General features: G+C 37.3%; 1 protein-coding gene across 3 annotated transcripts in view; it reads right to left on the reverse strand.

Moving 5' to 3' along the window:
- TMEM87B (transmembrane protein 87B) overlaps positions 1-23,616 on the reverse strand; it is a 1,440,625-nt gene that overhangs the window by 954,838 nt on the left and 462,171 nt on the right. For 2 of the 3 annotated variants that reach the window (XM_044078977.1, XM_044078964.1), the window contains one exon: positions 16,039-16,135. In XM_044078977.1, the coding sequence (XP_043934912.1) occupies positions 16,039-16,135 (97 nt within the window). The remainder of the gene's footprint in view (positions 1-16,038; positions 16,136-23,616) is intronic. The other variant, XM_044078974.1, reaches the window with a different exon arrangement.

The raw sequence follows: 23,616 nt of genomic DNA on the forward strand, positions 1-23,616 counted from the left end.
CTGAGCCTTCAAACTTGAACATTATTTCAACTCCAAAATTACTGTGTGTTGTAAATGTGAAATTCCTGAATGCAACAATCTTATTTAACAAAATAGTGTCTGCATAATTAGCAATAGTGACTTTCAGTGGTACTGATGTAACTCAGAATTAAAAACACATTATCTCTGACTAATCGATAACACAACGGTACTAATCATGACCTCTGAAATACTGATAAATCAAATGGAGAGGGGCAAATTCACTAAGAAACTGCGTGCAAATTTGGACCAGATCATGAAAGAACTGCCTATTGGTTATATTGTTCTGCATGAAACACTTGCTTTGTGAAACAGGTACAGATAAGAAATTAAAGAATTCAAATTAAACATTTAGAAACCCCATGTACCAAAGAAACGAAAGCAAATCTGCCTTTATATACATGTCTCGTTTATATACCAAGCATTCCGATATTTTACAGTACAGGTTAGGAAAAGGAGATGGAAGTCAGCTGCAGAGAAAGAGCTCCAATTAGGCAAAACTAGTACCTGAATCTTTCAGTGTTATATAATCACCTTTCATCTTCACTTGGTTGCTAGTCAGTAAGAGAAATGGTCATTTTTGCTGCCCTCCTAAACTATGGTCTACATTTAATGGGCCACCTTATAAAACTGTAACCATGAAATAAAGATGGCAGTCACCGTGTTCCATGAAAGCTCTTTTACCAATGGAAAACATTGACAACTCCATTTTATTACAACTTTAACAAAAAAAAAAAAAAAAATAGAGCATCTGCAGAAAGGGTATAAAACCATATTCTCGAAATGGATTTTCAAGCTGCTTCCTGTGGTTCTGAATTTGATTCCCTCAGCCTCTATTTGCCTAATGCTGCAATTCTGAGGAAGCCAAAGAGATGTTCTTGGGCTTTGGTCAATGCTCTAGATCAGTAAACAAATACAACTAAATAAAATGTTTGCTTTCATTGGCCCAAAACCCTTTCAATGAAATGCCATTCAACATGCTGCTAATCTTTGAAGACAGACTTCTAGGACAGACCTTAAATGTCGCCAATACACTATGAACAAAATTATAAAGGGCCTCCTCAAAGCAGTTTGCAGGAAAAAAGGAGGCAACTTCCCAAAGTTTATATAGTTTTCTTTGCAATTAAGAGAGTCTCCACTAAAGGAGCTCACAGCATGAATAGCCAAGGTCTAGGGCAGAAGGCACACAGGAAAGGCATCTCTTTCTGAAGATTTTGCAGCTCAAGCTGTATAACAAACATGGTTACATTCCTGTACAGATCCCATTTAGACTAACATGCATGAGGGCTCCCTCATTGCCTAGGTCTGTACTGAGATGACTTGAGCTTTCAGATCAATCACTCATGACCTATTAGCCAAACTTTATCAGTTGGAGAGTGGTTACAAAATTATTTAAATGTTTTCAAGTCTCTACCTTGTCTGAAAGAAGGACACTTCACAGTGGAGTACTCTAATGATCTGATTTATGGCAACAATATTCCAACAGACCTGCCTTCTCTAAATCAAACACTATGCAGATGACACTCAATTTTGCACATGCTTTTTTTCTTTCCACAGCTCCTGACTTCATGTACCTCTAAGACTGCACCTGACAGCCCCAGCTTCTGCAATTCCCACAGCCTGACAGGCTCCCTGATGTAACCAGCTCTGGTAGGGTCTCCCTACTGAGAGGACACTTGCACAACAAGTCCCTAGCAATAGTTCATGCATGAGCTCAAGGGCCTGTGCCTACTGGCACTGTAGTGTGGGATGAGAGAAACCAGAACAGCCATACTGCAGCTGGTGAGGGATTTTTACTTCACTTAAGTCCCACACTCTTGCTGATGCCTTTCTTTAACTGTTTGATCTGTTGGCCTTGAGATGTAGCCCGGTGGTGTGCCCATCAGCCATGCCTCATCAGCTCTCCTACTCACCACAGCACAGCAATCATCCAAAGCTCTAAGAGAAGCTCTACCCAGCATGTTCCTTCCCATCACATCAAGCTTCCCAAGTCACTAATCCAACATAGCTCATCTAGGACACAAGCAGGGCTTTATTCCTCTACATCATCACATCAGCTTGAGGATATTCTATTACCTGACATAAAGAAGACAGTAGTGAACCTACCAAAGAAATTGAAGGAAGATGTCACAGGTACTTGAAAATAGACTTTATAGTCTATTTTCAAGTCTTTCATAAATAAACTCAAGTGTTATGTGTTTTACAACTTTGCACAAGCTAATGACCCATCCGGACAATGATTCTATGAACCACATAATTCCATCCCTAATGTAATTAAAAAAAAACTACTTAGTTTTAATACTATACCCCCACATAGGTTCATAGATAGGTACTAGGCTATCTGCCCGTGGGCATTTATAAGCCTAGCCAGAGTGCGTCAGCTGTTGCCACCCCATTGATTAATTAACTGAGCCTCTGTCAAGAAGAGCCAATGAAGTGATCCCAAGGGTGTATTTTCTGTTACCCATCCACTCGTCAAGGTTTCTCTTGAAGAGTGTTAGTGAGGGGCTCTGCCTAATGTAGTTAGGAATTTTGTTCCAAAGCATGGGGAGTCTCTGTGACAAGAATCTATCCCTCCAGCATGTTCTATTTACTGTTGTGGTGAGGTTTAGCTCACTAGAGCGAGTGGCTCGCAGTGACTTGGAATTCTTTAGGTGGAGCATGTCCATCAATTCTGAGTTGGACATGGCTTTGTAAGTCAGGCAGAGATCACCTCTGAGTAAGCGATATGCGACTTGGACATGGCTTTGTAAGTCAGGCAGAGATCACCTCTGAGTAAGCGATATGCGACTTGGACATGGCTTTGTAAGTCAGGCAGAGATCACCTCTGAGTAAGCGATATGTGACTGAGTACAGCTGGAGTTTTTCCAGTCGGGCTGCATAGGACATATGTTTGAGGCCAGTAATCCTCTTGGTGAGGTACTTTTGTGGTCTTTCCAGCTGTTGGAAGTGTCTTGTGAGGTACATCCCAAATGGGGCATTGTACTCTAGGATGGGTCTGATGAGTGACGAGCAGAAGGGCACTACAACCTCTATTTCTAGATGCGAACCCTTTAGTAATTAGATGGGCTACATAGAAGGATTTCCTAACTACTTTGGCAATATGATTGTCAAAGGAGAGATTACTATCTACCTGGGTCCTCAGATCTCTTATTACCGCTTCTGTATTAAGGGGGCTGCCACCTATGTGGTAATTCGTGGGTGTTTTGTTTTTCCCAAATGGGATGACTATGCATTTTTTGGCATTTAGCTTGAGACCATGACTTTGACACCAAGTGTCCGAGGCCGTTTTGGAGAATGTTTGTACTTCAAACTGCATACCTAAACAGTACAAAGAACAATCTCATAACCAACGCTAATAGATAAGCCCACCTTCATGATACAGAAGACAGACAAACATTTGTCAGAAATGTATTAATCCCCAAACTTGAATATGAACTTGCCATAATCACATTCCACTTCAGTGTTAATTCCCACCTACTTCAGTCTGCAGAAAACAGGACTTATTGCATCATAATTTTGGAAACTACAGAACAACTTCACTGCAAACTATTAAAAGAAATTTCACTGGCTACCCCTTAGCAGCAGGGCAACCCTCTTCCTCGACACACTGTCGTTGAAAACCATAAACCTTTGGTAATGTCTACCAATGCACACAAATCTGACCATCAGTTCAACTACACTCTCAAAAACAACAATGCTCTCTCCTTAAAAAGACTCGTTAATGTACTACTACATGTGAGAGAAACTTCTGAAACAGGCTCAGTAGCATGGAAGAGAATTCCACAAAATACCAGAACTCAAATGTAAAAATTTAAAATAAACCTAAAAGACACTCTCATGCAAGATGAATGCAGATGATTCAAGCATAATGAATATAAAGGGGACACTGGTTAAATTAAATTCATCTGACTGATCGTGCTGCTGAGTATTTAATCTCACTTAAAACAACTGTTTGATACTGTAATTATAAGGTACAGACTATAAATATGTAGGTTAAAGTTAATATAACTTGCTGTATTATTCTTCAGTTATATCTACTGCAAATTAATAACTCACAAAATATGTCAAGGGAACTAGCCAACACACCGATGTACACAAATAATAAATGATTTTATTATTAAACACTTTCATCCTCATAAATCACTGGACTTCATCAAAACAACCTAAAACATTAATTTCCTGTCTGATATAACAACATACTTGTAGTGTATATAGTGACATTTTCCTTAAAAATAGTTTAAAATTATGAACACAAATTGACCCAAAAAATAAAAAAAATAAATCTCAACTTGATCCTAAAAATCACATGCAACTTCAAAATACTGTCAACAGATACCATTTCATTTAGTCCTAAATTTACAGCAGCAATCAGCCATAATCTCCAATTAAGCTCTTTTGTTTGTAGTACGTCTTCCCAAAGTAATTTTGAGTTCACAATTTTAAACTGGCTTTAAGGGAAACAATCTCATTCTATATGTCACAAGCACTTTGTTATACAAGTCAGAAAATTAATGCTATAGGTTGTTCTAAAGAAGTCCAGTAATACAAGTCTGGATGAAATTGCTCAACAATAAAATGATTAGTTATTTGTATATAATGCTGTGCTGGTAGAATCCCTTGGCATACTTTGCGGATTACTGTTTTTTAAATATGGTACCTGAAGTTTGGAGTATCTGTTGTCACTATACAGCAAACTACAGTACTTTACTAGATGATTGTTCTCACTCAATCATTTTTCAATTCTTTTTATTCCCCTAAACAAGAAACATCTTTATTAAATTATCACTTATAAGGACACTCGTACATTTAAAGTAACTGAAAATAAACCATATTGACATCTTTTTTGTTGCAAATATTACCACTTACAATCTATCCAGTCATTTTCAGTCAAACATTACACAGCTCATTCAAATCCTGCCTTCTTTTAAATGTCATTCCTCCTCCAAATGTTATTCTGCATCCATTGTTCCCATAATCCCCATTATTTTCTATGTAATTTGCTCCTACTTAAGATCCCATTTCCAGCTGTTTTATCACTGTTAATATGTTCACTACTGCCAGAACAGCTGGTTGACTGATTACCATTTTCTAGTTTTTTTTTTTTTTGTTTTGTTTTTGGCAGCCACCATAATTAGACACAGCAAGACCTTATTATGTCTAGGGAATTCCAAGTCTGTATAAATAGCTCAAAAATAATTTCCTTAGTTGTACCAATCTGTTCACCCTATATTTCTGAAAGATTAGTTTGCCAATTTATTACACTCCAAAGATACATTCCCAGTTATCTTTTTTTCATCATCTACCCGAAGAAAAATTCTTTGACGTTTATTTGGGATATAAAATATAAAACTTCCAAGCAAAAATCCTAAATCTTCTTTACTTTGTTGCATATTTGGGACCCTAAATTCCTGCCCCTCTGAAAGGAAAAGAGGCTAAATGCCTCTTTTCCTTTCGGAAAGTCCAAACATGTCTCTAGTATAAATAGAGGAGGGATGGATTCATCGCATTTGACTTTTTTCTGATGGACGACTCAATTTTGGAGTGGTTACTTCATCCTATATTCAAGAGTTTGATATATATTTTCGAATACTAACTGTGGGGAACTTCAAAGGGGACTTTCACCCATTGGTCTGCCTTCATATTGGGTCTGCTCTTTAATATTTATGTTTCACTTTACATGGGATTGGGACTTCATTGGTTTATACATCATATGAATATTTTGTATATCCTGCTTATTTGACTGATAGTGGCTTAGTTTTAGGCATTGTGTTTAATGCATTGTATTTTTTGGATGAATGACCCGGTCACATATTGGAGTATGAATGACCCGGTCACATATTGGAGTGTTAACAACAACCTAGATTAGTGAGCAGGACATACATCTTTTGTATTACTAATTGTGTTAGTCTTTGAAGGGTTGATCACTTGTGGCTTAGCGCCATTTTGTTTGGGACTAAACAGTTTATTCAATGCTGGATTGGGACATTACTGACCTATATATGATACAGACAGTTCAAAAACCTGGTCAGTTTATCCTCCAGGAGGCCCTCCTAGTATTACACTGAATATATGGACTTAATGGACTGGATATTCATATCGCGGCCATTATACAGTAGCTTGTTGGACTACGTTTTATGGTGACTTTCATATTTTCTGTTCACATTGCTCAATCACTTTTTTTGGGAATCCTTTTTGACTGATGTTATTAGAATTTTGGGTTTGAGTTACATACTCCATTTTTTATCAGGAGGATGGGAAGGCCTATATATATATATATATATATATATATATATATATATATATATATATATATATATATATATATTTTAGTGGGTTTCTCGATTATATATAATTTTTTGAATGCGTATTTAAAACGTTTACTGTTACCCGCTTTATTTTTAACTGCATTGTTATTTATTGAATACTAGTGAGACAGTTGTGATTTGGGATGTTTGTATTTCATCTACATGGTATGTACTTGGCCTGCTGTACATTATTAGTACACGCTCTGTTTTTTGGGGCACTTTTGTATTTAGTCAGGACTCTATTTTTACCTTCAATAATTATATATTAAACTTATGAGGGATGTAGTGGTGTGGATACAGGTTAAAACAGTGGGCCTGGACTAATAAATCATTGAATTATAAAGGGCTATTATTGTTTCCCGTTTTTTAGGTTAGATATTAATACTACTACTATATTTTGGTATACAGGAGAACATAGCTTTGTTTGTGATCTGTGGTAGGTGGATTTTACCCACAGGACATATTTATTTTGGGATTTTTGTATGCACTGGCTATTACTGTCCCTTTCTATTGATCCTCCTTGTGTTGGGGGGACTTAAGGTGTTGTAGGGAGTTGGAACTTTATACAAATACTTTATAATTTGGTTTGTGCGATTTGCATATGCACATTTGGCCAACACATTGTGACAGCCTTATATTACCCTGTCAGTTTTTGATTTTTTACATATTTGATCATTTCTGCTTAGACAGATTGTTTATATTTAAGATTATGGATTTGAACCCGCTTCTAAAGAGACTGTCAGCAGACAGGAATGATTTGGGTGCATTTGGCCTGGGACCTAAGGGTCCTATTACTGAAACAGATTATTCCTCCATACCCAATAACACATGCATGTCTGTTTTTCAGAGTCTTACAGAGAGTATGCAATCATTACGAACCAATGTGTGGCACCTTAGACTTTTTAAGGCATACCAAGCTAAGGGAATTGCCCCAAGGGGGTTAAGGGTATGTGTTCAACCATTGATAGCACACATTGATGATGAACTAGCTGAGCAATGGGCTTCTGCACAACAGAAGGCTTCAATGAGCTTAGTTGATGTACTTACTGCATATTATGATCGGGCCATAGATACCTGTACTACTGAAGTTGCCACGATTAGTGAGGAAACTAAAGCCTTTGAGGGCCAGCCTTGTTATATCTCTTGTTTAAACCAGCTGAGTCAGGAATTGCTTGCCCTTGAACAACAGTTAAGGGATAGGAAGATGCAGAAGTTCCATAGGGATAAAGGTGATTATGAAAGGGGTAACCCATTTGGTCTATACAAAAAATGTGAAATCTGGTAATTTGAGGATTAAACCTACTAAGCGGAAAAGGCCCAGGTCCATTCTTAAAAACCAACAAGATCATATGGTGGTACATCAGGGGAGGACTCTTCCTCCATCACAGACACAGATTCACAATCCACCACAACTTCCCCGTCTTCCAAATGTAGGAACTCTGACATCCCTTTAGGGGCAGGGCCCACAGGGGTGGGAGAAAACATCACAAAGGTCAGCAATGTGGAAACACTACTCAGAATTATGACACAGAAATAGACTCCTTTACCAACATACTTAACATTTCATCAACACTATTATCATGGCTGGAGTTACAAGTACTCAAAGGGTTGAACTTTGTGCCTAGCTTTTTTGTCTCAGAAGACTCTCTAGTAAAGGATGTCATAGCATTTTGCCAGATACTTAATTTATATTTTGATATGTCTACTACTGAGCAGGTTGATAATTCTTTCAGATTTCGTAAATTCATCTTTAATCCTCCCATGCACCCCTCTGCCCATGTGTTCCTTAACACCATGCTTAAAGACCTACATTTTCACTCACGTGAAACCATGAAACCAGGATAAGGGCCAACAATCTCTCAAAGATGGAACAACAGGTAATATTCTAAGTTACAACATAAGCAATTGGCCATTCTACCAGCTGACAAGGATGGTACTGTTGTTGTAATAGATTGACAAAAATATCATGCCGAAGCCCTTAAACAACTAAGTAACGACAGATATTATATGCATATGCCACTTGACCCCGGGCCTAGGTTCAAACATCAAATAGACCAGTTCTTTTGGACACCTAGGGAGGAGGGCATTACTTCAGATTCAGTGTTGTGACGTTTAACGGTGGATGATCCCAGGCACCAATATCTATATCTTCTTCCTAAAATACACAAAAATCTTTATGATCCCCCAGGTAGACCGACTGTCTGATCGAGGTGCTCTCACTGAACCCCCATCTCAATTTCTGACTATTTAGAAACTCTCTTGAAATTATTCTGGGCTCGCATTCGGGATACAACCGAATTTCTGTGTATCATTTCTGACATGCAATTAGAGCCAGACTGGTTGCTTTGTACTCTGGATGTTACATCCCTTTATACCAATATCTCCCATTGGGCTGGCCTTCAGGCTTTGGAACATTGGCTATGTCAATCTGAACTATATCCACAGGGGTTTAATACTTTTCTTATTTGCCTTGCTGAACAGGTATTGACCAAAAACACTTTATATTATCAGGATAAATGCTTTTGGCAGGTCCAGGGCATGGCCATGGGAGCTTCTTTCGCTCCAATCTATGCTGACCTTTTTATGGCCTAATTAGTGGAACAACTAATCTATGATCCAACACATAACATCGATCAATGAAAATGATATATGGAGACATTTCCTGGATGATTGCTGGATGGTTTGGAGGGCTGATGAACCATACTTGAAAGAGTTTGTGGAACACTTGAATGATAACAAGTGGGGTATACGTTTTACAGCTAATTATCATAAACAAGAAATCATCTTTTTGGATTTGGTAGTCACTAGAAATCCAGATCACACTTTGAATACCCAGGTACATCGCAAATACCCCCAATACAACTCATTTCTACATGCGTCTAGTTTTCACCTTCCATACATCACACGTAACACCCCCAAACCGCAATTCCTTCGTATGAAATGTATTTGTATCAACCCTGATAGATACCAAGATTTCAAACAAGACCTAAACAATAGATTTAAGACGAGGGGTTATCCTATTGGCACTATATTAGCAACTGGGCCACCATGGCCAATAGGGATGATTTACTTGTTTATAAAGACAAATCACATCCCAGTCATTCAGACATCAGATTAGTGACAACCAACATACTTTTGGATAGTGTCAACAGAAACTGGAATATACTTTTAGCAGACCACAAGCTATCAGAAATCTTGCCAGACAAATGCCTCTTTTCCTTTCGGAGGGGCAGGAATTTTGGGTCCTATTTTAGTCATTACAAAAGGGCCTTTCCTGGGACAGGTTCTGAATCCCAAAGAACAATCACAGGGAAATTTCTATATGGATGTGTACCATGTGGTCATTGTGTACACTGCACAAGGATTGCCAAGTCAAAACATCTCTCTAGTAAAAATACAGGGACTGTTTTTGACATAGGATTTTTAGCAAATTGTGGTATGGATTGGGTGATATATCTAGCCACATGTTCATGTTCAGCTTTCTATATAGGCCAAACCTCTCGACCAGTAAGATTACGGATATCTGAACATATGAGTGACATCAGATTAAAACAATCTACTAATGCACTTTACACACACTTTGGCACACTCAACAGCTAATTTCAGGTTTACCATCATTGACAGGGTTAACAAACTTGGGTGGCACAATATACTTGATAATAAAGAAAGGAAATGGATTATCAAACTGGGGGGTTTATTTCCACCTGGACTTAATGAACAATTATAGCCATCCAATCAGCAGAGTTCCCTAACTATATATATATATATATATATATATATATATATATATATATATATATATATTGTATCATGGGGCATGATTAATGTGCTTTTTTTCAAATCTGATGAAGGCGTGGTAAATTTTACGCCAAAACCAGTCTGTGCTTTCCCTTGTAGATATGTATTAATAAACAGAGGAAGTCTTTTTACACCACTGTGTGCTGGCTTCATGCTTTTTGTGGTTGTTTTTCAGTATTTTGGGGCCATGTACTTGCAAGGGCTAATTTGGTCTCTCATACAATACCAGATATTAGGCACTCTGTCATATGCTTTCTCTAAGTCCACAAAGGGCACAATGCAACTCCGTCTGACCTTCTCTATATTTCTCCATCAACGCACTCCGAGCAAACATCGCATCTGTAGTACTCTTTCCCGGCATGAAACCATACTGTTGATCACTAATCATCACCTCCCTTCTTAACCTAGGTTCCACTACTCTTTCCTAGAACTTCAAGCTGTGACTGATCAATTTTATCCCTCTGTAGTTACTACAGATCTGCACATCACTCTTAAAGATAGGTACCAAAACACTTTCTCCATTCTTCAGGCATCCTCTGACTTTCCAAGATTTTATTAAACAATCTGGTTAAAAACTCCACTGCCATTTCTCCTAAGCACCTCCATGCTTCCACTGGTATGTCATCTGGACCAAGAGACTTTCCATTCTTCATTCTCTTCATAGCTGTCCTTACTTCCTCCTTGCTAATCTGTTTCACTTCCTGACCCACAATCCCCACATCATCCAACCTTCTCTTTCTCATTCTCTTCATTCATCAGCCCAAGATTAAATATACTGTTTAGTGTGGTAGGACAGTGGCAAAGTTCCCACAATGTGCAGATATGTAGATTACAGAACTACAAATTTTATCCTAAAACTCTCTATAAATAGCATTGGTTAGTTTAGGTGTCATCTGAAGTGATACTTTCCTTTATAGAGGTCATTCTGGAAATGAACAAACTGGTAGAACATGTACAATACAGGGTTACCAAAAGGATATGGAAATTAGGAGAGTGTGTGCCCAACTAATATCTCAAAGCACTACGAATATACACAGTGGAAGAGAAAGAGATAAAAAGTGGATTCCTTGCATCATCTACAAGCAGGGCAACTTTAGTGGCAAAAATTTTAAAAAGAAATAGAGGATTTGGAAGTCAAAAACGTGCATGGAAACTCAAGGCAGAACATTACAAATATTATAAAGCAATATCACTTCAAATAAGGGGTGAATTAGGGAAGACATGGTCAGAGCTGGTGGCTGTTACACATTTCTGCAGGAGATAGGCATTCATCTACACACATGGTTTTACGGGGCCTAAAAGTTGTGCAGTGTTAACAGAAAACCTTCAAGCATACTTGGGCCAAAGTTCTCTGACCTGTTTATTTCCATCTTGGTAAGGTCTCTCATCAGGGGAGATCTGAGGAATTCATACTGGCTAGGGACGATTTGACCAGGGAAATAAGGTGTTTTCTTTCCATAACAGAAACAACTTACTGATATTATTAAAGAACAAATTCTAAAACTTTTATTCTGACAATTACTTTATTTTTGAAAGCATGTTTCTGGCATTTTAATTTTGTACTTGTGTTGCATGACTCAGGTTGGTTTCTTTGTCTTCCGACTTGGTTTATTTGTCTTCTTTTAATGTAATACCTGCTGATTTGTTTAAAAAGATAAGACTGTTTAACTGCTGATGGAATCATTACTTAATATGAAGATGTGTATATGTAAATACAGTACTCCTACTCTTCCTGTCTTACGTTGAGTAGAGGCAGAGCTGCTGTTGAGAAATGTGAAACAAATTACTCCTGGAGTCAAATTATGGAAAAGTTTGGAGAGAGCCTTCAAAATGTCAATAATGGAGGACACAAAGTCTGAACAGCTCTGCAGTGCTTGGGAATAAAATTATGCAAGCACGTCAAAACATATGTGCCTCCTTTCAGAAAGAAAGACCATCACACAGCATGTAACCCTGTCATACAGTGTAGCAGTGAGAGTACCATTTCGGAAGACAGAGCCACTAGTATCCAGGAGGCATGTAATGCACTTCAATAATGAATGAAAGAAACCTCCAGACAAACACTTATAGTCACAGGATCTTGAAGCCATTGGGAGACTCTGTCTTACAGATACTGGCTATTAGGAAATTAACCTTTCTTTGATATTGCCTTTGAGAATGAGGCTGATTATATATTTTGCAACACAGATTTTCAAATCTTGCTAACAAATCATGTTGGGTGGAAAAACAGAAAATAATTAAAAGTGAACGCTCCATTTAAAGCAGACAATGTACAGAGGATATGGCTGAACAAACATTTGTTGAACAATGTGATTAAGGAATTTTCCAGTGGTAAAGCACGGTATGTTGACATTTTTTGGACTAGCAGATTTTTTGTGCAACTGTAAATAAGCATGAAAAATAATCAAGTGTGTCACTTGCTAAGTGTTGTTAATTTGCAAGGAATAAGATGAGCAGTTAACGGATACAAAATTGTAGCAAAGTCTTCTTAATCATGAAACAGTGAGGCGAGAAAGGCTACACAGAGGAAATTAGGAAACATTTAAATTACTTGTATAGGGATTCAAGAATAATATAATGGCTGCTAAAGTTATAGATAATTTGAAACGTGGGAGGCCAAGGAAAAATAAGCTGATGAAACTACTGAATTAGACAAAAAGTTGAAGGGGGATTTAGAAGTGGGGATTGCCTCTGTAAAACCTAACGATATGTGTTCTGCAATGCAAACAGAATCTCATGAAGAAAGAGACAGTGATGCAACTGACTATTGAGATGCTATCATTACTGGGTACACAGTAAGCACACAAGAATGAATCTTTAAAATTAGAACAAAAGGTGAGCACAGGATTAAAAATTCTTAACAAAAAAATATAAACATTACAAGGAACTTCATTACACGAGTTACCCAACAGCAATGATTAAAATGCATACGGATATACATATGCTGCAAGATGTACAATTTAAACATAAATCTGAAAGGGAGAAATAAGACATGTTTTAGGGTATGGTTGCAATATGGTCATTAGGGGCACAAAAATGTTCTGAAATAATGGTGACATTCTGGCCAGATGCACAAATTAGACTAAACAATCACACAGTGACAAGACATGGAAGAATACTAACATGAAAGTAATGAATAGCAAATGTATTTTTAACATTATGTTGTTTGCAAATATTGACTTAAGACGAATGGTGTAAATGTTTCAAAGTCTTAGAAAAGTATTTATTAATAAATTCAGTTGCTATATGCACAGATTGTTCATTAGACATAATGGAAATAAATAAGGGGGAAATCAGGATTACTTTAAAAAAAAAAGTCAAATTTGGACTTACAGATGGGGATTACAGTTACAAAAAGTGACCATATAAATTATAGTACAACACTCAAGTGTGAGGGTTGGAATAAGATGATGGGATATGATCACATGCCAGATTTTATTTTTTTTTTTGGAAAGCTTATAAAATAAGATGACTAGAGAAGATTAATGCCGATTTTCTTAATACAACAGAAATTGGGAGTATTGTGAAACATTGTGTAAGGATGATTTAGGCATGACAGATCTGTGGTAGGATGCATACAAGAAAAAAAAATAAAAAGGCATTTTTTATTTCCTGAAAGTCAAAAGGAAAGTGAAGAAAGAGAGGAAAAGTACAGACGATATATAAAGGATTACATGATCTGGTGGGGAAATACCTGGACTATTAAAAAAGAGAAATGTATAAACAAAACAATGTTAGAATAAGGGAAAGGGATGGTTAAGAACAGAGCTGTTGTAGAAGAAACAAAATAGAGGTAAAATTTGATTGGTAAATGCAGTACAAGTACAAGCAAATTTTTTATGTAATGTGTAAAGATGGTAGGAGGGAAGGGGTGATAAAGAGTTAAGAGATTACTTAAATAAATGAAGGAAAAGTTAACACTGACTTAAAAGTACAAGAAAGTAAGGAGAGCTATAATGAAATTTAAAACTGGAGCACTCCAGGTTTACATGGTTTGACTCATTCATTTTTTCAAAATCTGGATGACGAGCAGTTAGAAAGTTTTACTGCAGTGTTGAAAGAGTGTCAAGAACTGAGACAGCATAAAGAAAATACACATCAGGGCATAATAACTTTTTTGTGAAAATGTAAATGCAATTAGAAACTATCAGGCACTAGCAAACAGATAATTTATTAAAACGTCAGATAAGAATAAGTGAGATAAAGGAGTGTTGAAACAGTAGTTTACAGGAGAAATTGAATGACTGCATACAGGCTAAGCATAAAATTGAGAGCTGGAATTATCTATCTATACGTTAAATAAAATTACAAAGAAAAACCTCAAATAAGGTATCAAGTAAGGCTTAAGGTTTTATTTGGAGAATGTTTCACAGAGAGTCACCTGTAACATGTGGCATGCAATATAGTAAAAAAAAGGAAGGAAGAATATATTCATAAGAGATGTAAAGCCTAGGAATCAATTTATTTTTTGGGAGGAACTTATTAGTGAAAGTGGGCATTCAAGAATTATTGACATTTAAAATTTAAGGAATACAATATGTGCTTCTATGACAATTTAGAGAAAAGATATGGAAAGGAATGCTAAAATTATTGCCCAATTGCCCAGAGTACGTTGTTTATATGCAAAGACAGGTGTGTGTGTGTGTGTGTGTGTGTGGGGGGGGGGGCAAAGAAAGCCATAAAAGTGAAGGAGGTAAAATAAATTACGAGATGGTTATGTTATTGAAAATGGTTAATACAATCATTTAAATGTTTTCATTATTCTTTTTTGTAAAGAATCAGTAAAATTTTGATTTTATGTTGTGAATTTTTGTATATTTTATTGCATGTTACTTAATTTGTTTTAAAAAGCACCCTTACTGTTTTTTTAATATATTGTTTTCTACCACCGTGCACAGCAATCAACAAGGTCTAGTCACTACCCATTTATTTCCCATCATTACAGGTAACAGCAATCAATGATGTGGTCCAACATACAAAGCAGTAACTGGAAGTTCTATATAGCACTAACCCTGACCTCTGGTTCCTGTCACGGGCACTCATCACTGTGGCATCATCCTATGCACTCACCCTGCATGGTCCATGATACACACATACCCCGTGACAACCTACATGGGAGGTCAGCTAATTGGGAATGCCAAAATCCTCAACCAAGAATGGGCCAGTTGGCATAAGCTGTACATTCCTATCTTCATCTGCCTGCTAGTGCTTGAGCTGTTATTCAAACATGCGCCATCAGAACGATAGTCAACATTTTATTCATCTACAGTGTAAAGTGGACACCTACTCTGTTTTTAAGTGCAAAGGAATGTTTACATCTATCTGGGCTACCATCAATTCAGGCATACAGCACATCAATTTAGTGCTTCATTTAAAGGATATCATCTCAAGAGTGCAGCACCCCTTACCCCATGTTGTACTACAGGGACAAGTACCTGACTAGGACAAGAATCCAAGCACCTGTTGTGTGCCTGTATGTAATATCATCTGGGAATCAGAGTTTGATCTACATGATAAAAACTATAATTTAAGAACAAAGCCTAACCTGAGGCTTTGTAGTGTGAAAGCTTTAACTCTAAATCAGCACCACTATCTTCTCAAACTCATTAATAAAGAAAGGCTGCTAGAAAAATGAAAAACAATTCTAACACTTTAAAAAACTGTAAATGTCTTTTTTTACAGATAACAGTAAGTCTAATAAAGCAAAATACAACTACTTCTGTATATTTACCAATGTTGCAACATCACATTTTTAAAGAAATACCTACTACATAACGTTTTATTGTAAATATAATAATTTTTCTGTGCTTAGGCATGACAAGTAAATCTGTGCTGTGCTAGGATAATACAACAGAATTGGGATAATGATTAGCATAAAAAGAAAAAAAAACCTCTTATTTTGTAAATGTACTACTACCTGTTAAATTCCACTCTGCAGCTTTAGCCACTGGTTTAATGCTGACTAAAAAAATATATGGACCATCTCGCCATGTTGTAGCCACTACACCAATCTGAAAATAAACAAATAGATAAATTACATTACAGACACAAAATAATACTCAAGATGTATGCATCTTTAACAATGGTAGATCTTCTACAACTTAGAAAGTCAATCTCTCCAACAGGCTTTTAAGGCCCTTTGTAGAAAAGTTTTCAGAACGTTCTTAATGCACTACATTCAGTAAATAAACCATAGCTTTAATGAAATATGGATCTTCAAACCTTATATACCAACGGTTAATGAAAAAGTTAGCACACCATAAGCACTACAATATGTTGATTTAAATAATACAAAGGCAACAATTTTATCAGCTCTGCAGCACAGGCAGCTCAAATACTTGACCACGGCCTAGATATCTTGGAACTCATTAGTGACACAGAAGATGGAAAAGCCAATGAGAGGATATGGGAGTGAATGGCCAATGCTAGCTCACCTATCCAGGGGGAGAAGTGACAGTTTTGTCTACTGCAATACTGACACAAAGAGACAGTCTCCAGGTAAGGCAAGCAGTGCAACCACTAGGATGTATTTGCCTACCATGTCATATGCTCACATTAGTGGGTCATACCTGTAAGAATGCATTTTTATTGAGCTGTTAACTTGGGAAGGAGACAGCGTGAGCAAAGGGGAACTTCATCAGCTGGGGGAAAAGTGCCTAACTTTTATAAGAATAGAGAATGATGAACAGGCAGACAGAAGGGAAACATTAGATGGTCAGAAGGCACAAGGGACAAAACTGACCACATAAACAGGCAGCATGTCATCCTTCAATGATAAAATAATTAAAATGAATGAAACCCATAACGGTCAAACAAACACACATTTAATGCTGATAATGTGACCCTAGCCAAAAAGTAACACGTCTTACTAATCTTGTTACTTTTACTCATTCTTATTCCTTACTGTTTGAATATTTGAACTAAACTGCATTGATCTTTAAGTGCTAGATGGACTTGTGATTTGTGCTTCTAGAATATACTGCAACCTAGCTATTTCACCACCTTAGTTGTACATTATTTTCGTAATACACAAACCCATACATTTAAAATAGTGCTCACTAACCTGTGCAGTTATAATATCGTTTCAAATACTTTCTAACAGTATCCAAGTACTTTTCTACTTAAATTCCATATGTTCTGCCAACCAGCATTAAAAGAACTACATTCACACCCAGCAAGATAAACCAAACATTCTATTCCACGAGTTTAAAAATATATACTCCTTCACATGTATCCACACACATCATTGTTCTAATAAAATATGACTCAACTGTAGAAGTTTATTTACTAGTGTCCTATACTATTTTCTTATCCTAGATGTAAGAAACTTTCTTGCAATGTTACTCAAGTAAAATGTTAATTTTCTTGTCCTTTTTCAGTATGGTCAATATTTGTTTCTTGTACTATTTGCTGAATACTTTGTGATATATAATATACTTGTTGTCCTCTTCACAACTCGTGCAAACTAAAAGCCTTACCTGAACTTTCTGTTGGTCAAGAAATCTTAATCGTGGTGCTCCGCTCAACTCCTCAATATAAATAAAGTTTGCAGCTCTGGCAATTAAAAATTTTCAGCTCATTAATTTTACTACTGTTGAAGAGTGTTTAGACATGAATGTTCTGCTAAATGTCAAAACAAAAACAGAAAAAAAAAGAATGATTACACTGCATGATCAATGAAGGTGAACTGTAGGAGCTGAAGACGTGTGCTAAAGTCTCAACAAATGTCATCTTCTGAAAACTATCTGGAAAGAGTGGATGGTAAGTTTGACTAATTAATCATGAAACTTCAAAAAAATTACTACCTTGGTGAGCTATACTTCTAAAACAGACTGACTACAAGAAATAGAGGCAGTCCTGCTGGTGAGCCAATCAGCTAGTGGCTCAGGAATGTGACAATCAAACTTCAGCAAAAGGGTGCAGTAAAAGCTACAACACAATTATTAGAACATAAAATGGCTCATCTTGAAGATGGAGGGCTGCAAAATAACAAGAATATTGGGAATAGGGTAAGAAATGCTCAAAATTCATAAAGACAAAAATCTGAATGGTGAGAGATTCTGGAGTAATATTTAATAACACTGCGGGCTTACAGGGATTGTTTATCCTTACACAAATGAGACAGCTCTTCTCCAGTATCACACTTGTTATATTTTTCAACTTTGCATTGAAAGAAACAGTTTTGGGGAAAATCTGGGTCCCAGTCAAGCACCTAATAGTAGAAGGTGCTTGACCTAAACACACTGTTCAAACTCAGCCTCTCCACAGGCTATGTGCCCATAGAGTAGTGCACAGCAACGGTTATTCCACTCCACAAAAGTGGAGCCACAACAGAACCAGGAAACTATCGCCCTATAAGCCTGACTAGCTTGGTCTGTAAGGCTATGGAGGGAATCAACATGGATCTCATTAACAGAGACATTGGGAACCTCCAAACACTGGACCCTACCCAGTTTGGCTTTGTTAAGGGCAAATCATGTCTCCTAAACCTGGTGGACTTCTTTGAGAAAGTTACCAAGGCTATAGACGAGGGAAAGGTGGTCCACACAGCCTACCTAGACCTCTCATAGGCCTTCGACACCATTCTCCATTCTGGTATTATAGACAAGCGCGCCAGCCTGAACATAAACCCCTACGTCACAAGATGGGTTGCCAACTGGCTCACAAACAGAACCCACATGTGAAGAGTTGCGGGAGCAAGGTCTGACTCCAAACCAGTTACAAGTGGCATTCCCCAGGGCTCAGTCCTAGGACCCCTCCTGTTTGGCATATACTTCTCAGAGGTACAGGCAAGCACAGGAGGTCTATGGCTGACCAAGTTCGCAGACGACTGTAAACTAAGGGCTATAATTGACTCTCTGGTTGATGCAGTCCAAAAGGGTCTCACTGAGACAGATACTTGGGTGTCAAAACCATGGCCTCAAGCTTAGTCATCCCCTTTGGAAAAAACAAAGTACCACAAACTACCACATAGGTGGCAGCCCCCTAAATACGGAAGACATAATAAGGGATCTGGGGACCCAAGTAGACAGTAATCTCTCCTTTGATAATCACATTGCCAAAGTGTTTAGAAAATCCTTCTATGTGGCCCACCTAATTACAAAAGGCTTTGCATCCAAATCAAAAGAAGTCATTGTGCCCCTCTACGCATCACTCATCAGACTCATCATAGAGTACAATGCCCCATTTGGGATGTACCTTACAAGACACCTGCAACAGCTGGAAAGACCACAGAAGTACCTCACCAAGAGGATCACTGGCTTCAAACAGATGTCCTATGCAGCTCAAATGAAGAAACTCCAGCTGTACTCAGTTGCATACCTCCTACTCAGAAGTGAAATATGTCTGACATACAAGGCCATGTCCAACCCAGAACTGATGGACATGCTCCACCTAAAGAAGACCATATCCCCTCGAGCCACATGCTCTAGGGATCTAAACCTCACCACAACAATAAATAGGACGTGCTGGAGGGATAAATTCCTGTCCCAGAGACTTCCCATGCTCTGGAACAAGATTCCAATCTACATTAGGCAGAGCTCCTCGCTAACACTCTTCAAGAGAAACCTTGACGAGTGTATGGGAAATAGAAAGTTTACCCAGGGGATCACTTCAATGGCTCTGCTGGACAGAGGCACACAGAACTAATCTAAGGGGGTGGCGAAAGACACCACAATTCCAGATAGGCTTATAAATGCCTTCGGGCAGATAACCTAGTATCTACCTATGAACCTAAGAGGGTCTTTACTGATCAGGACTATCCAGCTGATACCAGGCAGTACAGAGCAAACTTTCAACCAGCAATTAAACTGTGCAGAGTAAACCGGTGGAAAATCATTTAACAATATTGTGCTATATCAGAATCTCAGCTGCTGGGAGAGGTAATGTCATTTATTTCTGCAGAAGATGCAACCTGCAAGCTTCAGCAATCATCTGCATGTGAAGAACAAGGGCAGATTTCTTCTCAAGAGTTTACCTTAAATCCATACTTGAAGAAAAGGCCACAGCAAGAGAAACAGTAGAGGCATTTCTACTGTTTAAAAGAAATGCTTCAGGATAAAAAAAAAAGGTGGCTTACACATCCTCTTTAGTTGCAAAGGAACAACTGACTGGGTAAATTATTTATTAGAATATTTATGTTATTAAATATTAAGTTAAAACTGTACATGATATAAATGTAATGGATTCCCAAATATGTATGGGGTGCAGGACTTTGTACTCTAAATGAGTGTTGGACTTTGTGTTTTGGACTAGTTATGAAGTATTGCTTTGCGTTTTCTGCTTCAGGGAGTCGCTTGCCATTAATCTCTTCCTGGTTTCCATATGAAAAATACCAAGAATTGTTTGCATACCAAGTTCTACACTTGCAAAGGGTTTGTTTCTTTTAGTAGCTATTTTTTTGAAATCATGCATTACTAAATGGGAATGGGATTAAAAAGGGACTAATTAAATTGTGTGTGGTGCAAGCTGATGAAACTGATGAACTTTGTTAGAATGCTTGGGGGAAATATTAAACCACGGGGTCACATCTACAACAACATGTACATTTTTCTTCAAAGACTTTTTTTGAAAAGATATTTTTTGTCTTGGAATGTAAATGTCATGGTGGACATGAAGAGATTTTTTTTAATAAATTATGCAATATACTCCACAGCTGGGGTGCAATCAGGAAATGCATTTACTTGATCAGCACAACAGTATGTAGAGATTATGAAAGGCTAGGACCATATGGGATACCATGTGGCATTTAACATAACGTGTAGGCACTGGGTGCTGATAATAACCCAAAAGGACATTCCCTTTCACGTAGTGGACATACCAAAAGATAAAGATTTATTTTGTTGAAAGGACTTTGAGTAAGTTATTTAATAACCTTTAATAATATTCAGTTTCCTCCAGCTGCTTCAACAAAAGCAATATTTCAATTAATTAGGGAATGGTTAGCTTTCTACGAGGGTGTGGTAGTTTGGGGGGATGGAACTTGACTTTGCCCCTGAGGAGTTATCAACAGGCCCTAGGAAGATTTTCCTTTCATCTACAGTAAAACTGACAAGTAAATTCCTGATGATGTTTGGGGTAGTGGATGTTCATAAGGCATTATGATGCATATTTTCTCACAGGTTTAAATCCTTTTCAATGATAAATAAATTCCCAACTACAGAATAACCGCCATTAGCAGATTTCTTTACTGACCATGCCTATAAATATTTCTCATCATGCCCTGCTGGTATTAACTATTGAGTCAGAACCTATCTGCATGCTACCTCTAAAGATGTTTAAGATATCATTCAGGTAATTTAAGGGATTTGATTCATATTTTTTTTGAGATTTCCAAAATTAGCAGCATTTAAGATTTACTGCAACAAATATGCAATTTACATTGGCAGAGGTGGATTAAAGTTACAGAATCAATGTTTTTATTCAGTCATATCCAGTCACCAGTATTACATAGACATCCTTATCGGTTGCTTGGAACACTGTTTTTAGTAAACAAGAAATACATTGCAAAAATTAGAAATCCTCCATGCCACCATCCTCCATTGTCCTGTTTACATTAATGAAACAGATTTCAACTGGTGAGCTAAATACAGAAGTCCCAAATTTAGGGAGGAAAGCTCATGAGAAACGACCCCCCAGTTACACTTAAAAGTAAATTCTATAGCACTTTTTTTGTTTTTAAACACCTTTATTGAATTACTTGTCACACAGGCAAATTTACATTTATACAAAAGTAATCAAACTGTATTAATAAATTAACATTAACAAACATTAAACTTCACATATATTGCTATATATCATATAACCTAAGCATCATTACATAAACTGTTCAATTCCTGTCCCCCCCCCTTTAAACAAGAAACATCTTTATTAAACCATCACTTACTACACAGGCAAACATACATTTATATAAATGAAAACAAACTAGAACAATACAATCCTAGCTGCAAGCATTTTACATCACAAACCATACTGACACACTCCCAGTTGCAAACATTATACGTCACTTATAATCTACCCAATCATTTTCAGTCAAACATTACATAGCTCATTTAAGTCCCGCCTTCATTTAAACCTCTTTGCTCCATGTATGTACTGTTCCCACAATTCCCATATTTTTTCCTATGTAGTTTGTCCCTACCCTTTCCTAAAGATCTCAATTCCAGTTTTTTTTATCTCTGTTACTATATTCACTACTTCTAGTATATTTGGTTTAGATTCTGATTTCCATTTTCTAGTAATTGCTTTTTTGGCACCCACCGTAATTAGACACAGCAAGGCTTTACCATGTCGAGGCAATTCCAATTCTGTATCATGGCTCAGAAAAATCATCTCCCTCGTCAGATCAATCTGCCCATCCAGCATCTCTGACAGTGCATCCCACAGGGCATCCTTAAGGTCCGCCAACCCACCGCACTTGAAGAAAATAGGTTCTCAAGTACCTCTTTCTTATTCTGCAGCACTTCTTAAACAAAATGTTGAAGTACTGTTGTTACTGTTTCTAACAACCTCTTTTTACTTGTCTGATAAGAGCATTCAATATTGGCTTATTATGTCATTATAGTGGTTGTGTATTATTGAAAATGTTCTAAATTCATTCATGCTTTTCTTCTTAATGCATTGTAATTACATGTGTTGGGTTGTTAAAGTCGTTAAAAAAACTTTACTTTATGGGTCTTTCTAATGCAAGTAAAAGATGTGATTACTTTCTGGAGAATCATCTCTGTTTGCACAATTCTTTCAGTCTAACTCACACCCAGAAGTACCCATTCTTATGTGAACATGCCATGATGTCATGATGATACTAGGACAGCAGCTCTTAATCCATGCTGCACAGTTCTTTCCTGTTGCTCAAGCACCTCGAATCTCAGCTATCATGGGCAGTGTAGGAAAGTTCTTGCATTTAATGCCAAAGAAACCAAAGGCATTCAAGCTGAGCAGTAGTCATTAGATTACTTTGCAGAACCTACAAAGGCACTATCAGTACTCTGCAAAATGTGTATAACTGAAGTACCACACTATAACCCCAAAACAAATTAAATGAAATGAGAGAAGTGCAAAGATTTTCTCAAAACAAACAGGATGAAAGCACTGGAAGCCTGCCCAGGGACTGCCAGGCAAGTAGGAAAGATACAAAGGCAGGAGGATCAGGCATAAGCCAGTGCCTTCTCCAAAGAATTCTGCAACTTTGTGTCCTCCATCCATTCATCAACTGTGTGATTTCCTTCAGTTAATTAGAAACTGACCTCTCAAGTGTCCTCAGATGATAACCAAGAAAGCAGCAAGAGAGGCTTTGAAATAAAATCAACTAGAAGAGGTTAGGAGAAAACACTGACTAGGAAGAATAGTATATCTGTTCATCAAAAATCAGTTCACGCTCCAGCTCTGGTACAAGAGATGGCTTCCAGTAATTTACAGGAAAAAATAAATCAAATGCGTGGGGGACTCAAGTATATGCCCTACTTCATGTCATTAATGTTTGAAAAAATGCTTT

Source organism: Protopterus annectens, chromosome 1.part1 (genome assembly GCF_019279795.1).
Source record: "Protopterus annectens isolate FY-2018-M chromosome 1.part1, PAN1.0, whole genome shotgun sequence".
In the NCBI taxonomy this organism is placed as follows: Eukaryota; Metazoa; Chordata; order Ceratodontiformes; family Protopteridae; genus Protopterus; species Protopterus annectens.